Source organism: Malaya genurostris, chromosome 2 (genome assembly GCF_030247185.1).
Source record: "Malaya genurostris strain Urasoe2022 chromosome 2, Malgen_1.1, whole genome shotgun sequence".
Classification (NCBI taxonomy): Eukaryota; Metazoa; Arthropoda; class Insecta; order Diptera; family Culicidae; genus Malaya; species Malaya genurostris.
The window spans coordinates 7,868,258-7,886,290 of record NC_080571.1 but is presented as its reverse complement, the minus strand read 5'-3'; the positions used below and the strand labels follow the sequence as shown (position 1 = coordinate 7,886,290).

Sequence of the window (18,033 nt, the reverse complement as noted above, 5' to 3'; positions counted from 1 at the left end):
TTTTCCAACTATGCGTTGGAGAGCTACTGTCACACAGTCTCAGAATTAGTATGTGTCATTTACCTGAAGCGTAAACAACTATACTCTTTCATATGAAAATCTTTAATTTTGTGACGAATAAAATGTTTATGTGGGGAGTTCTTCTTCATTATTTCAATATGAGGAAACATATCATATTATTTTGGTGCAAATTCTATGATGATCTAGTTGAGCGAACCTGTCGGAAAAGGTATGCGAGTTTAGAAAGTTGCAATTTTTGTTTGGAAAACGAATAATGATCCGGAACATTAAATATGAAAAATTGGAGGATATGCTCGATCAAGACCCCCTTCGCAAGCGCAGAAAGAGCTCCCAAAGTCTCTCGGAATTACTCAGACAGTAATTTGCCAACATTTAGAAGTAATTAGAATGATCCGAAACGTAAGCAATTGGGTGCCGTAAGATTTGAAGCCAAGGGACGCAGCACATCGTGCGAATGATTGCCCGACAATGGACTGAAGTCAAAGCGAGCGCTTCGGAGCGGCATGATTGCCTCAAAGGAGGCTCAATTAGTCGCAAAGTTCATGATGTCGGTTTTCTGGGATTGTCATGGTATACTTTTGGAGTACTACTTCAAAACAGACCGCAAGTATTGGCTTGTAATAATGGAGCGATTGAGGAACGTCCACCTTGTTCACCTGATTTTGCTCCTTCGAACTATTATCTGTTCCCAAACCTCAAACCATCTCTGAGAAATCGATGTGAGCTTCGTTTTGGAATTTTAGACCACTACTTCCGGAACCAGAAACCGAAACCAGTATAGCCAAAGTTAGCTTGTATGGTCTTCAACTGATATGACCTACAAATTTAGAAGATTCTTTCCGTTCTTCACGAATCGGAGTTCCACCTCTCTATTCTATTCACGTCTCAGAAACTATCGCATCATCACAAGTCTTGTGGATTGTTGTATCAAGAAACATTATATTTCACAAGTACGCAGTATTCGTGAATACGGAGTTACAATTGGGGCTCATTTTTACGTCGATCTTGAATGAATCGACTTCAATTGCCACGTTACGAGAATCGCGACCTCATCAACATACTGACTCTGCAAAAACGACGAGTACTTTTTCAACTCTAATAGAAGTCATTGATGAAACATAACCATGTATAACTGTTTGAGATTTTGAGCACTCAAAATTCTGTATTTCTGAAACCAGAAGCCGGATTCGGATTTGATCCATTCCATCATTTGTGAAAATCGGCCTAGTCACCTCTGGTAAATCTATGTGCGTTCTGTTTTGGAATTTTTGGTCGCTGCTTCCGGAACCGAAGATCGGTAAAACCAAGTTTGTAGAAAAAATAACATACAAGACCTTGAAATTGAAACAGTTTTTAACCAAGTGGAGAAGATTTTTCTGGTTTGTTGAGTCGTTACTTCTAATGGCGAATGGAAATTCAAACGAGGAAATTAAATGTCATACGGGATAATAACACCTTTTGTTTAAATATAAGTTCGTGGAATAGACTAGGCAATATTTTAGAAATCGGTGTGAGCTCCATTCCGATGTTTTTGCCACTTTTCACCTTTTTTATATAGATAAAAATAGGTATAGAATTCGCTCAAACTGTCTTGTCCACACACTTCTCAGGTGAATTTAACTGATTAACCGATTTTAGAATTCAGGTTCCAGTATCGAATCTATTCTCAAAGCTCAATCATTTTCTCAAAAATGCCAAATTGAACTTCAAAAACAAAAATTCAAATTAAAGGACTTAAAGTCCCATACAAAATTGGAGAATTTTATCCAATTCTGGAATTACAGATGATGAGTTTTTAAAATTCATACCGATATAGAAGATGTAAATTGTTTGGCGTATTAATTTATGGAAATTCGAATCATTTTGGGCTATGTTATTTCCTGAATACCGGCTCTGGAAGTACCATAAATAATGACAAAAAACTCTAAAGTGGAACTTACTTCAACATCTCATGGAATGTTCAATCGATTGTCACACGTTAAGATAGAAATTCTATACGATTTTAGAGGGTAATAAGTGATTAAAATCTCAATTTGCTGTTTAAAACGACGATAATTAAAATAATGTCATGAGAACTAAAACACCTAAGAATATCCATGCAAAAACACATACGGATTGATAAAAAACGGTATCATCTCACTGCTAGGTGGATTAATCACGTTTTTTTCGGTGCATCCGGAATTCGGAAAGTCAACCGACCGCTCCCGAAACGAAATCCTGGGTACGGGCCTGACTCCAGCTATATTGCATACACGGTTTTTGGTGATATTTACTCAATCAGAACTAATTTCTACACACTGGTTGTATGATTCGATTGGTTGACACTGATTATTTTGTAGATCCAACTTATGGTTCCGGAGTCAAATGGTGATAAGTATTAAAAGTTTTCATAAGTTTTCAAAAGCGACAAAGCAATAAAAGGTTAAAATCTATAGAACAGATCCAAAATCCGTTATAGTTTGATGGTGTTATAATCTGATGATCAAACAAACTCATTTCGGGTACATTGGTAATCGGCTTTTAGTCCAAGAGGTACCGGAAATAGTGTCAAAAGCTCTGAACTCAACTTATTCCCACAAACTTGTATTCAAATGAAAGATCTTATGGTACCATAGATCGTGTTTAGATCTCATTCGGACACGACTTCCAGTGCCGGAACTGACAAACAGTGACGACACAAATTCTCTACAACTCGCTTGAATTGCATTTTTAGTGGACGACCAAACAAACGGATTCTGTTCCGGAAAAACTGAAAAAAGTCGACTTCGAGATTAAACTGAGTCGATTTTCAGTAACCTGGTTGCGATTTTTCATTTTCATTTTGAATGTTTAGGAATGTATCATTCTATTGCTAAATTTAGAATATAAAATTGACCCTCTGGTTGTCACGCAGCGTAACATCGATTAAGCACGACTTTGTTGTGGAACCAGCCCAGTTACGAAGGGCTCTAAAGGGAAAGTAAAAACAAGAATTTCCTTCCTGATCAATTCCAACGATTTGACCTTCGGTTTAATTTCCTATTGCGTCTGTATACAAGCAATGGCGACCAAGTCGCGAGACCAGCTATTGCAAATTTGCAAATCAATTTAAATTGGAGTAACCTCAATTAAATAATTGACCTAGAAATTAAGAAAACTATTTTGGACGAGTCAAAGTTCGTCGGATCAGCAAGTCATAGAAACAATAATTCTCTGCAAATGTTCCACAATTTGAAAAACAGTGAGTGTTAAAAACAAATTGTAAGACCGTCCAAACAATAAATGAGTTTCTTTTAATTAATAACCAAATGTTTAAACAAATTTATATGAAACTCTAAACCATAAAGTAAAATTATTCAGCTTTTCTACAGTTTCATAATATTTTAACATTTTATTTATGTCATACAAACAGAAACACATTACTATGGAAAACATCAATAATTATTATAAATTGAATTTCGAATAATAGAAACCTTACTTGTTTAACCTATGTCACTGGAATAATATTATGAGCCTTTTCGATCAGAAAAAATCAGATCTTATGTGCAGAAAACGAAATAAGACTTACAGTATAAAAATTTAACATTAGGAATTGACGTTAGATTAGACATTAAACATGGCAAGGCATGTAACGTGTTTGAAGAAAAGCAACATTAGATTCAAGCACCTAACTTTTGCAGTTTAAGTTGAAAAGAAAGGACGACAACCGAAAGAATACAATTTAAATCGTTTGCTTTACGAAACGACTAGCAAAGTGTAGGTAGACCTTCACATTTCCTAGAAATTTTGCATAATTCTTCATAAGCGTATGCAAAATCTACCAGCCAACAAGGCTAACAGGGCAACCTGCAGCTCCCCTAATGCGCTTCATCACCATCACAAGCAACTTTTTTAATCATAAAATCAGCTCATCAGAAAACCCATTTAGCTGCAATAAAAGCACTAGGGGAAAATGTTATACTGGAGGTAGTTTGACGTAGCGTTTTTTTTTTTGACAGCTGAGCCATGAATACGTCACTCGAGCGTGGTACTGCGGGCGGGTGAATTGCTTTTATAGGCGCATAAAATTTAACAATAACTCGCTCGTAAAATACATTCGTAAATGGTTTGTTTTGACGCCGCCTAACACTGAGCTGTACGACTCGGAAACCAGTGGGTTTATATGATGTACCAGTCAACGAAATGAGCAATGTGGTTTTTAGATCGATACAATCGTAGATTAAAGCAATTTAAAACATTCAGAACAACCCTAGTGTAGGTGGCATGTTCGGTCGCAGTAGGCGCTAAAACAATCAGCGATCTCCGCAGTAGCCATCGGTGAGAATTTTGCTCAGTTTCACGCGGGATTTCATTCAGTTGCAATCGTCCGAAAAAATAGCTTAGCGTTTAACGTTAAAATGACATCGGTCTCCTTGCTCCCAGTGTTAACTATAGTAGTGTTAATTGTTAATTTAGTGGTTCGTAGCTAAAGATACCTGAGGGAAAAATAATGATTCTAATTGATTGATGATCAAATCTTTCAGCCCAGTTCATACCAGCAGCAAGATATAACTAAACTTCCGGATATCGAAGGTTACAAATTTCACTGCATCGAGGCCAGTGGCATCACTGAGTCATCGGCTAAAAAATTGCAGAGTGGTGAAGAGATTGTCAGCCCCGATCAACCTACTAAGGTCAGTTACGTACCAGTAATCGAATACGGTTTGTAATTTAGTAACAACTAATATCACATTTTTTTATGATTGCAGTGCTACGTGCAATGCTTCTTCCAGCGGCTTCGGTTGATGAACGAAAAGGGCGAAGTTCAAAAGGACAAATTGACCCAATTTCTGTCCAAAGTGCTGGATGAAAGACAAGCTAAGGCTATAATCGAAAAGTGTAACGCAAGGCGGACCAATCCGTGCGATACGGCTTACGACATGTTTATTTGTTATCGGAAGAATAAAGCTAAGTTGTTCTAGCGACCGAACGAAATCGTTTGGTTTTCAATCGACGCATGAAGCTGTTTATGAAGGCGAGATTTTTTTCCTTTGTAGTCGCAGATTTAAACGTACAATTATTTCGTTAATTATTGCGAGAATAAACATGTAACCAATTAGTATGTTAATTTGTTCTGATATAAATGATTGAGATACGCTAGGGAGGCTCGACAAATTTTCAGATTCTCTGTAATTGAAGTCATTCAACAAGTTCTAAATGATTTTTTCCACTGCACTGGTCCGTAGGGTGGAACAAGGCTGTATGAAGAAGCAAAGTATTGATTTTCCCGGAATTCAATTTTTCTAGTGTTAAGGCTGTTTTCTAACGCTGTTTTGGAAAATTGGGTTTTGAAAACTGTTGAAAAGAAATAATTCTTATAAACAATCTTTGGAAATTTTTTGAAGTCTATATACAGAATAATTTCCTAAGTAAACCAACAAACAGGAACAGATATAATAGAAGAGGTGCTGCCATGATCCCGACTGTTCTGATTAACTGAAATCAAAAACCAAATCTATGATGTGAAACTATTAAAAAAAATTTTTTTCGTGTTATGACGTGAAACTATCATCAGCTTATATTTACTCAACAAAACGTGCTTAATCCACCTTTTTTATCAATCCACATGTGTTTTTTGCGTGAATATTCTTCGATGATTTCAGATCTCATGAAATTATTTTCATGACCGTCATTTTAAATGACAGTTTGAAATTTCAATCACTCCATTACCTTATGATTTTGGAACTGCAAGACGAATCGAAGATAGAAATTATATGAAATCTTAAAATTATTCCTTTAAATCTAAACGGTGACAATCAATTAAGCATTCCATGATATATAGAAGTGAGTTTTTGTCATTATGTGTGGTACTTCCAGAAACGGTATTCAGAGATCAGAGGTAACCAAAAATAGTTCGTATGTCCATGAATTAGTATGTCGAATAAATTGAAATAGTTTTGAGTTCAACTTCGAAGATTTTTTGGCATCGTTTCTATGATGGTTTGAATTTCAATAACTTATCTCTGTAATTTCAAAATTTCCAAGTCGGAATCAGATAAAATTCATCAATTTTGTATGGGACCTTAAGTTTATTTTAATTTGAATTTTTGTTTATTAAATTAGTTTTGGCCTTATTTTAGCTTCTCTATTTCCGATACTTTCGGAAACGGAATTCGGGAATCGGTGTAGCCGAAATCAGTTAAATTCGCCTAATGAATTGTGAACCATTTCATTAGATTGGAAAGTTTTGAAAAACAGTGTAGCCATCTTACAGAAATCGTAGTGCGTTCCAAAAAAAAATTTGAATACCCTCCGGGATCGAAAACCGAATACCGGTAAAACTGAAATAAGTTCATTTGGTTATCTGTATACCCGATAAATTGGACCTGTGTTATTGGACCTTAAGACCTTTCATTTGAATGTTAGATGGACGAAATCGGTTCTGCCATCTACGAGCAAAATGAGTGATATTATTTTGATTTCATTACTTATACCATCCTGTAGTTCCGGAACCAGAAGTCGGATCCAAATAAAATTCAGAAACCTTATATGGGAGCATAGGACTGTTTATATGAGCCTAAGTTTGTAGGAATCAGTTAAGCCATCTCCGATAAAAATTTATAAAATTATTTTCCACGCACAAATTTGCTTATCTCGACGAACTTCTTCGAAAGGTATAAGAGTGTAAAAAGTTGTGTTCTTCTAGAAATTATTGCTGTAAGTAGTATAAATAAATATAAATATGAAATTGTTTAAAATTTGAAAATACTGCCATCTTTCTAATACATATTTCATACTCGAACGATTATGTTGCCAAAAACGAACCGTGCTAAAATCGAAACGTCGTGGAAAAAGGTGCTGTGAATAGTCCTTCAGGTGCTACGAAACAATAGCATAAAACAGTATAGAAAATCGTGTTTCACTTTGCTCTAAAACATCGCTTCATCATCAAGCGCATAAAAATCCTACTACTGGAATAAGGCGAAAAGTCGCTTACACAAAAAATATCGATATCTCCGTTGAAAATAGACGGATTTCAACAATCTATGGCTTGTTGGATAGCTATTACCGTGCGGAATCTAAGTCTAAAAACATATTCTGTTTTCAAGGTCAATTGGAACAGATATTTCCAAATACTGAAAATTTTGACATAAAACCTCGTTTAACTCAAGAAGTAAACATTTGATCTCAAAACCATTCGATAGATGACGACCTCTTTGTTGACAACACACATACACATTTTTCTAAAGTTTGAGCGCATTCTATACATATATTTTATATTTATAAAAAAAGGTAAAAAACGAATTTGGGAACGGTTAATGATTGAAATATCGATAGTAAAAATTGGCCAATTATAACAATATTGAGGCTAAACTCGAACATGCTAGTTTTCGGCTTGTTCATTAGTTCATTGGAAATTTTTGTATTCCTTTTAGCCTTGAGTTTCTTGAATGAATGTTAATTTATGGCAACATTTTAAAAAAAGAAAAAGATTTTTGAAACTAGTACAGAAATTTGCACGGCTTTGGAAAATTTGAAATTTCTCAACGATAATAAAAATGTTTAAAAATTAAGTTCCTCGGTTTAAATCCAAGTAACATTTTACCGTAAGACGTGGCCGTGGAATAATAATAGTGGGTAGGATTATGACTGTTGACTATTGCTCCAAAAATCACGGCTAAACGACGTATTGTCTCACTGTTTCGGGATGTACTTTAACATATTGTGCAAAAATGATACTGGATCTTTTTTATTTTCAATCGTATTAATGGCGAGCGGGTCATTTCTCCGTAAGCCATTTCGCCGAAAGCCATTTCGCCGAAAATCGTTTTTGCCGAATAGGTCATTTCGCCGAATAGGTCATTACGCCGGAAGTCGTTTCGCCGAATAGGTCATTTTGCCGAAAGTCGTTTCGCCGAAAGGGATATTTCACCAAAAGGGTAATCTCGAATACATCATTTTTTGTGCCATTATGCTTCCTGTATAACTGATATGGCGCAGCCACATAACCGAAGCCAAGTAGGCTCGGTGACATAAAGCCGCCGAGGCGACGCCGGTTGAGTTGGCCACCGAACCGCCATCGGAAGCTTCGACCTCTTGCATACAAACCTGTAACCGCCTCGTTTGCCCGGTCTACTCAAAGCTAGGTTTCTTTGCTTTAACTAGGTCCGAATGAGCGGTAGCGAATCAAATCGATGTGGCGAAGCCGCATTAGATATTTTTTCACTTAGTAAACGGAAAATACCACATACATTTGCTTGATAGATACACCTATGCAATTGCTTTGATAGAGGCTTATAGTCAACAAGTTTCCTTGGGTTCTGAGGTTCATTAATCAATCTTTATTCAAGAAGTACAATTGTAGGTCAACAAAACGGGCGTTAACTTATTATTATTCATTTGTTTTTATGTTAAATCAATTACAATTATAATATTAAGACAATTGCAGGAATCGGTAAAATGACATTCGGCAAAGTGGCCCATTCGGCGAAATGACCCTTTCGGCGAAATGGCTTTCGGTGAAATGACCCTGATCCCATATTATAAATTATTTGAGAAATTTCGTGACAGTTAGATTAGTCCGATGAAAGAGGCAGTCATTTAAGTGAAGCTTCGTCATTTTCGAAATAATTTCGAAAATTTGCAAAACCTTCGAATTTTATCCGAATCCAACTTACGGTTCCGAAATTATAGGGTGATAAGGGAGACGAGTATAGTGTGATGGGTAAGTCGATGCCTCTCACGTAGCCTACTTGCGTTTGATTCCCAATCCCGCCCATAGGATCAGGAAGATTAAACCCTTTATAATATAAATAAGGTGATAAGCGTTTAAATTTACAAACTGTTATTTTAAGCGACAATGCAAAAAAAACGTGAAAAATTTTCTGAATTTGGCTCATAATGAATCGTATATAAGGTCCCTGAAAGGTCCACGAACCCCGGAAGTACCGAAATTAGTAATCAAATACTTCAAAATTAAGCTCACGAACCTACCTAAGAGCTGGCTAATCCGAATTTCACAAAATTAAGCTCAAATAAAAGGTCTTATGGCGTCATATAAAACTGCTGCAGTTGATCCGGATGTGGAATTTCAAGTTGATGAGTACATAAAATTCTAAACTGTCGTTTAGTGCGACGATGCAAAAGACGCATAAAATATTGTAGATTTGACTGAAAAATAATTTAATGTTTAATTCCTCGACAGCATGATTAAATTGTTGTTTTGTGCCGAAAGATACAAATACGACTAGTGAGCCAACCGTCCCTCAACTCCCGCTGGGTACTAATGAGAATGTATTTTTCTCAAGAGAAAGTATAAGACATATCGAATTATTCCTCTGGCATTCGTTCGGATTCAGCTAAACCATAGATTCTAGTTTCAGTCAGGTAAAACACGCAAACCTATGAGGTTTCTGCGAAATAATAATAGTTTCGAACTGTTTGCTGAAGACCTAAATAGTAAAAATCTAAGGTAGGTAGGTTCAATTATTGAAATCATCTTTATTTTCATATACTTTTCTACCTTTCCAGAAAGGGTTTTCATCGAAATAAACACCCTAAGATTTCGTGCAAGTATCGCAACCACGTGAATACACTGCACAGTAGATTCGGATTGCTCAGAACATTTCACCGCACAGTCCCAATAGAACAAATTAGTATAAAAATAGTTCCGCTCTGTCCTCTTTTCTCTTCCCGTATGATCATATGTAGAGAGTAAAACTACATTGTTCGTGTTCTCGTAAACTCGCATGTGTTCTTGGCACCAAAACTATTGGAAAGAGCAAAGAATGGAAACATCGTAACTATCGGGTACACCTCGTCCATTTGTTGTTGTGATTCAAAGAACCAACAACGGCTTGCTTCGAATTCCTTCCGTCTTCGCTCAACAGAGGGAAACGACTGAGTCAAAGAAGTAAAGCAATTCCTCCGATGGTTACTGCAAATGTTCTTGTTCTTCACTTTTCGCCTGGTTAGTTGGTGCTTCTGCAGCGAAAGCGAAGGACAAAAAGCAGGATAATAAATTCTCAGTTTATAACCCAACTCGAACACATAAATATATGAAATCTTCTTTTGCACCGGGGGGAACCATTATAGGGTAACTACACCGGTTTTGACATAATATATATTATGAATATATTATGTAACAGACGTATTATAATTACTGTTAAAATTTAACATTATTCATGTCTTGATCGGCGATTCTCCTTTAAAATCAACACAATTGTTTCAACGATGTTCCAACACTTCTACACCAGTTCTCACCAAGGTTTCTCCTTGGCCCCAAAAAAACGATTCCGTCTCTGCGAAGACCCCATCATTCGAGGTAAATCTGCTTACAGCAAGCTCAGAAAACAGATATACAGGCTCGCATATGCGCTGCGTGTAAAATTTGCTCATTCATCGTTGCGAATAATTGTAGATGTCACCGCGATCAATGCTATTTTGGGTGCCGCTTTCACATGAGACATTAATTTAGGTGCTAGAATCACTCCCGATAGATTTGTTGTATCTAACGTATTAACATAACTTCTGCTACATGCCAGCAAAAATATGAACACAATTTTATGATAAAATGTTCAGTTGTGTAACATAATCTCAAATAATTCAAAATTAAACTTTTCTGAAATGTTTGGTATCAACGAGCATCAAAGAGGAAAACACATGACGCTTGTTTGCCTTCGCGTTTTTTGAAAAACCTGTCTGATTTGATCCATTTCAGCACCAGCCAATCAGAGCGCGTTCTGAGGAAGAGAACAAAATATGTGCTGCTCCAGCGATATAAAAGCTCGTCGCACAACAGAACCACACCAGAAGCCTACCAGCTGAAGTCGTAAGTGTACACGCACATAACCATCTCGAATCTAAATGCAGATCCTGTTGGTCGTGACAATTCAAAGCACTTCTCAGTGCTACAGATATTCATAATGAATTAATTAAATTTTCTCTTTCATACCAAAATCATCACATTTATCAAAATGGAAGTAGACAAAGTTTGCACGTCACTAACACATTCAATTACGACTCACGCAATGCTAAAATGAAAGTATTGATGTAGAACACATCTTTATACTAGTATGGGTGTCGTTTGGAAATATGCCATGCGAAAAAGGGTACGTATGCAGATTAATCTGAAGTTTTATTATAAAGAACTATACTGGTTATTTATTATGTAATTGTGTTTCAGAATGTTTAATTAACTAATCTGAACTTCAGTTTAGGTGCGTCGTTTCGAATTCTAGTAGTGAAAAGGGGGAATACTTGCATAATTCATACAATTGATCAACTAATTGATATTCGGAAGTGTTAAGGAACATGCCAGTTGTTTTCGTATTCACGACATCCAGTTTTGTCTCTAACATTACCCACCCGCCTTTTTTATTTCTGAGAAGAGAAAGTAGTCGATAGTGGCTAAATCTGACGAAGCAATTTCAATTCTAATTCATGGAATGTAGTCATAGATGTAGATAAGTTGTTTTTGATCAGCTGCGAGAGAACTGAACGACTGCGAGAAGTGTATGCCGCTACTTTGATAACAATTCTTTCATATTCAAGTGCTTATGACAAATTGAGAATACTCTGCCTTTTGATGTGTTTACGATGTCAGTTATCTCATGAAACTTCACTTTTAAACTTTCCCCAACGATGGAACGAATTTTTGTGACGGTTTCCGGAACATCGACCTCATTTGGATGACCAGATCGTTGTGATTCATCTGTGCTGACACGACCACGTTCAAATTTAGTATACCGGTCAATAATGATTGATTAATACTTATCAAGCAATTTCTTTGCTTACATCGTTTTTTTCTTTTTCATTGCAGTGAAAATTCATGCTAAATAAACAGAATTCGCGCGAATTTTCAGGACATGACCGACAAAAAATGACACAACTCTGACCAAACTATTTTACCAGTGGTCAGAATCTAGCTGGTTTCCTGCTTCCTCTAAAAACGGAATTGAGTTTTAGTTTCGAAATGCTAGAATCGGTTAAAATAATGTATTGTATAAGATGCTTTCAAGTCTTGAAATTCAATTGTATACTTAACGTTGAATGAAATGTTTTTTATTCTCTCGTTTATTTTAAAAATTTGTAGCCCATGAATTCAATGAAAACGATGCTAATCATATTCGACTACTGATATCTTACAGTAGCCGCATGCCACATGTTACATGAAAATTTTGTTATTAAAAAAAACACTTTACATGCTCTATTTTTTCCAAAACTGATCTAGATTACTTTTTGAAAAGTTCCAACTTTTAACGGATTTTATTTCAATGAATGTAATCGAAAACAGGCCAATATTTTGAATTTACTGAAAAGGTCTCGCATTTTTATATAATTTGAAGCCCAGAATCACTTTTTTCAACAGTTGGTAGTTGAATTAATTTTAAAAGTTTGCTATTATTATTTCGGTTGTTGTCAAAAATTACTAGACAGTTCTATAAACTTACAGCGGGTAAGTTGGTGAATGAATTTTCTAGAAAATTTGATCGAAATATCTATAAGCTTCTCTTCGCTTATTCCACTGCATTGATTAAAATAAATTGCATTGATTAAATTAAATGAGAAATGTATACTTAAAATTACGTGAAGTTAAAATTAAGTGAGAAGTTTGTAAAACTCAATCAATCCTAACAAGAAACACAGTTGGTAGACAGAAAAACGTTTCGTTACATGAATTTCATTTTACAAAATTTATGGACATTTCTACCGGAAAATCAGTTTTGGAGGGCCGAGTGTTATGTACCATTCGACTCAGTTCGTCGAGTACGCAAAATGTCTGTGTGTATGTGCGTATGTGTGTGTAACGTTTTTTTGCACTAACTTTTCTCGGAGATGGCTGAACCGATTTTCATATACTTAGATTCAAATGAAAGGTCTTGTGGTCTCATACAAAATTCCTGAATTCTATTTGGATTCGACTTCTTGTTCCGGAATGATGGGGTAAAATGTGCACAAAAATGAAAATATGTTTTCACTAACTTAGGTTCAAATGAAAAGTCCTGTGGTCCCATACGGATTTCTTAAATTTTATCCAAGTCCGACTTCCGGATCCGGAAATATAGGGTAAAGTGTGTTAAACATTTTATACCATCATTGAAAAGGGCAAAAACCGTAAAAAAAATTCTAAATCGACTTGAAATCTTCTCCAATTGATAGTTTTTATCAGTAGACGGTCAAACAAACCGATTTCGGTTATTCTTTCAAGAATCGAAGAAAAATATTTTGAAGAATACCACAGTATTATATAACATTTTTTTCTTTTTGCCTTTCTCATATAGAAAGGTTATGCAATCACTGTGAAAACCGACTTTTGAACCGAGGCCCGGAGGGCCGAGTGTCATATACCATTCGACTCAGTTCGTCGAGTACGCAAAATGTCTGTGTGTGTATGTGTATGTGTGTGTGTGTGTGTGTGTGTGTGTGTGTGTGTGTGTGTGTGTGTGTATGTGTGTGTATGTGCGTATGTGTGTATGTAACATTTTTTTCATTAACTTTTCTCGGAGATGGCTGAACCGATTTCCACAAACTTAGATTCAAATGAAAGGTCCTGTGGTCCCATGCGTAATTCCTGAATTTCATGTGGATCCGACTTCCAGATCCGGAAATATAGGGTAAAGTGAGTTAAAAATTGTATATTATAACTGAAAATGGGGAAAAACCTTAAAAAAATCTAAATCGACCTCATATCTTTTCCAACTGATAGTTTTTATCAGTAGACGGTCAAACAAACCGCTTTCGGTTATTCTTTTAAGAATCGAAAAAAATAATTTTGAAGAATATCACAGTATTATATACGATAGTATGATTGATATGAGAAAGGCATCATTACACCACTAGGTGAATTAAAACAGGTTTTCGATGGTATGTTGGGAAATAAAACAGTAGCCACTGGTTCTTATTTGGTTGAATTGTTTTTTTCGAATCCGAAAATCCACTTGAATTTTGAATTTTATCAAAAAATAAAAACAAAAACAAAATAATTAACGAACCATTCGTTCCATTTGGTTTACAGAACTGTTCGGTAGTTGTTTGACAGTTTAACAAAATTTTTATTACCGAACGGTCAATATTCACATAAAATACCGAACGTTCAGCTGTTGAGAATTCGGTAGAAAGTTACTGAGTTCTGTGAAATTTTCTAAGTGTATAAATTTCCGTTTTCACAATTCTAGTCAGCATAGAAATTTCGTTACAATCAATTTTCAGATATTTTTACAGCGTAGTAACGGGCTGATGTCGTCAAATACTCAAGGCACTTACCCTATGAATAAAATACATTCGAGCAGCAGGCTCTGATAGTATCGAAGCAGACCGAATGAGGGTAGCATGTTGAGGAACAGGATCCTTGTTTGCTCTTACCACATTTGCTAGTGGTTAGGGACGACTGTGAAAACGATATCAAATTGTACCATTCAAGCATCGTTCTTTGCATGATCCTGACAAATTTGAAAAATGTTTAGCAATGTCATGACAAACCAGTAATTTCTACGATTCTACTGAATCGTCTGAACGTACTATTTCTATGTAAAAAAAACGAGAATCCACGGAAATATAGCTCGGTAAATGCGCGAAGAAGGCCAACACTGTGATAGTTCCGTTCCATCCCGTTTCATTCCTCAAACATATCGTTGTCGCATCCCTTCCAGTAGGGAACGACCAGGGCAGAGCAAACATAAGCGATTTTACTTGGTTCATCTCTTTCTCGAGCACATGGCGAGCAAAACGTGCTACTGTGTTATTGACGCAATAATGGCGTAAGTCCCCTATAGTATGATTCATATATTGTTTTCGATCGTTTGTTGAACTGAGTTGTATTTAGGTTGGACAAATTAAAATACTAACAGCATTTAAGACACTTTTGCCACGTGGTCGAAAGAATCGTTCAGCTGCATTGATACCGATTCCAACAGCACCAGCAGCAGCAGCGGAGGTACTCTTTCATTTCTTTCTACCCACTTCCCGTGATGCGACTCGTGCTCCGTTCGTCCGACGGTTGCTTCTCTTTTTATTTCGCTATTAGCGAAAAAGTGAAACAACATCTGTTGTTTATTTCAGCTGCACATTTTCTGAAATTTTACCAAGAGAGCATGCCGGGGGATTCGATTCCGTACCGTTTTGAGTTCGTTTCCTTCGCTTTTTATACTTCCTCGGGGCCCGTGTCTGTGGTGGCGCCCTCAGCGGAACACTTCCCGTAAACTCGGTCGGTTAAGTTTTTCATTTTCTCATACGGTGCCGGTCGTTGCGCCACCGTGCCAGGCAACCAGCCAACCAACGAACCAACCGACAATGCTTTCCGATTGGGCTTTACTTACCATCACGGTGCTGGCAGCATCCATCCATGGAAGAGGAAGAGCCCATGTGGCTTGATCGGGTCTATGAGTCTATGCGGCCGGGTCTTACCTGAGTGGGGAAAACATTTGATAAGGCTAGAAGGAGGAAGAGAAGATATACCAAAGCACCACAAAATGCAACTAGTTTGGTCAGTTATAGAGCACCGCAATGCAACAACGTAGACTGTGGCTCTTCAAATGGATGCAGTTTTCTCTTGGCGTTTCTTTTTTTTCTGCACACTTCGATCATAGACGAGCAGATAACGGGCGAATTTTCCCAATGGCATCCAACTAGTTTCTATCCGATGCGAGGGGGATTGGTTGGTTGGATAAAGTCGAGCTGGGTAATCGAGAAAGGCTTGCACATGAAGCTGCAGTAAAATCTTGCATTCGAATTGCAGTGAAAAGCTTGACTATATATGATATGACGCAAGCGTGTAAATCAAATTATGTCATTATGTCATTAGAAATCAAATTAGATATTTTTCTATTATTCATAAGAGAAGTTGCTTGATACAGATTCGATTATTTATTGTTCACCCTTTTCTGTTTTATGTCCAAGAACAATGAACGATTGACCTTTCTTCAAAGCACTTTTGATTCGTTAATTTAATGGAGAAAAAGTTATTCAAAAAAGTTCCATTTGATAAAAAAAATTAGCTCGAATTTTGGCACAGTGCACACAAGTAGAATTTGATTCTTTACGTTTCGTCATCGACTCTAGAGTCTACAGCAGCTTTACTTAACTCACTGAGCAAATGTGAATTTGACACAATTCTTACTGTCCTGAAGCTAGTGCATTTTCTGATTTTCCAAACAAAAACGAAACGAAACGACTTTCACAAATATTCAAACCAATCTGTGAAAATTATATGATTTTACAATTTGGTGAACAACAGTTTATTTGGACTACTAGTTCTGGATCCTTTATAACCCCGGGAACAGATGCCTCACCTGGGAATCTAAAAATCAGAAAAAAATGTTTTAATCCGAAACAGTACACCGTCAATCGTTTTCGACTAGAAACGGAGTCGCAATCGTGCTTCATTACCAAAAATAGAAACTTTGCTTAACGAGCGAGTACTAAAAATGCTCGGGTATAGAGATTCTTATACCCGAACCCGACCCGTATCCGATTAAAAATAAAAAATACCCGTAACCGATTAAACAATAAAAAACTTTACTCGTACCCGACCAAAACCCATCGGGGACGGGTTCGGGTCGGGTTTCGGGTAAAAACTCTAGCGAGTACTCATCAATCCTAAGAAAATTATTGATCTAGATCCTGGAACAAAATGTTAGATCTAAACTCTGAACCTGAATTTTGAAGCTGACTTTTGAACCAAAATTTTTTTTTCTAAATTCAGTTTCATAGTTTAAGGTGAAATGTAGCGTCATAAAATGCGCGCAAAATTGTATCCGCTTCTGTTGAACGAACCGTCGCACAAAACATAACAAGAAAAACCGACACATATAAACCAGAACTTTTTTCAGTGATTGAGCGCAGTGGGCTTACCTCTCGTTATGTTGGCTTGAAAAAAAGACTGGACGTAATGGATTTTTGAATCCTTCACACTTTGAATATGTGCTAATTCAATCGTTATTGTTAGTGATTACTCTTACACTAGAGCTATGAATCATCAGTAATTATGAATGACTAACATGAGGTTATATGTATATGTATTGACTAACTTGCTAACCATGTATATACCTGAGTTTAATAGCAAACATGAATTCTTCTTCGAAAGAACGATTGAAGACAAGAGAACATTCAACTATTTTCGATATTTTTGCCAATAGGCCACATTGTTTGTATCACAGGTTATATAAAAGTTATATTTGCAAATATTGTACTTGAACGATAATACTTGGCTTGTGTTCGTTTCATTCTGTAGCCTGTCAAGGGTGAAGTTTAAATTTTGCTATAAATATTGCTATAATCTAAAATAAAATCTATTATATGATATTACACAGCCAAGCGTTATTGCTTCAGCAACATCAATGCATTGAGCTCAACAGAGTTGGACATTACCAGCATTATAAACGACAGTTACTTAGAAAATAAACAATTTCTTACTATACCAATTTTATTGTATTCAACTCGTTTTCATTTCAACACAAAACCCAATGCCGCATAAATTCGCGTCATTATTTGATATAAAATTTTTGCTCACGATATAATGCCACCGAGACCACCGTGCATTTCTCACACCAGCTCAATACGAAACAGCAGCGCGCGTAAACTTTTTCAAATTTCCGTTGCTTTGGCCAAAATTTTATAATTGTGAGTTGCATTTTCAGATTCTTTGTGAAATCCTGCTACAAACACTATTTTTCAGTTCTAAAACCATTCCCGTGGAATGGAACAGTAACCGTTTATACATTTAAAACCCTTCTTAATCCACCTAGTGGTGTGATAATGCCTTTCTCTTCTTTCATAACAGTCTCATGAAAATATGTTTCATATGTTATAAAATAAATTTAGACACCAATTGATTCAGATTGATTCGAGTAGTTCACAAAAGCATGCTTCAGTGTTTATTTTACACAGTCAGCATCATTTTTCCAAACTAGTGCTTGACATTTGCGTTGCCTATTTGTATGAGAACAGTAATGCTAATCTAAAAAAAGCCTTCTTAGTCCACTTAGTGAAATTTTCATATATCTTGAAAAATCACCATAGGGGGGAGTACATGAAATTTTCGAAATCGGAAAAAAA

The 18,033-nt window shown here is 36.2% G+C and overlaps 1 protein-coding gene across 1 annotated transcript; it reads left to right on the top strand.

Annotated features, from left to right (window-relative positions):
• Positions 1–4,310: 4,310 nt before the first annotated feature.
• LOC131429741 (general odorant-binding protein 56d-like) lies at positions 4,311–5,101 on the top strand. Its single transcript, XM_058594069.1, has 3 exons — positions 4,311–4,457; positions 4,524–4,673; positions 4,749–5,101. Exons 1-3 carry the CDS (start codon positions 4,398–4,400, stop codon positions 4,959–4,961), a joined length of 423 nt encoding a protein of 140 aa, XP_058450052.1. The 5' UTR covers positions 4,311–4,397; the 3' UTR covers positions 4,962–5,101.
• Positions 5,102–18,033: the final 12,932 nt, after the last annotated feature.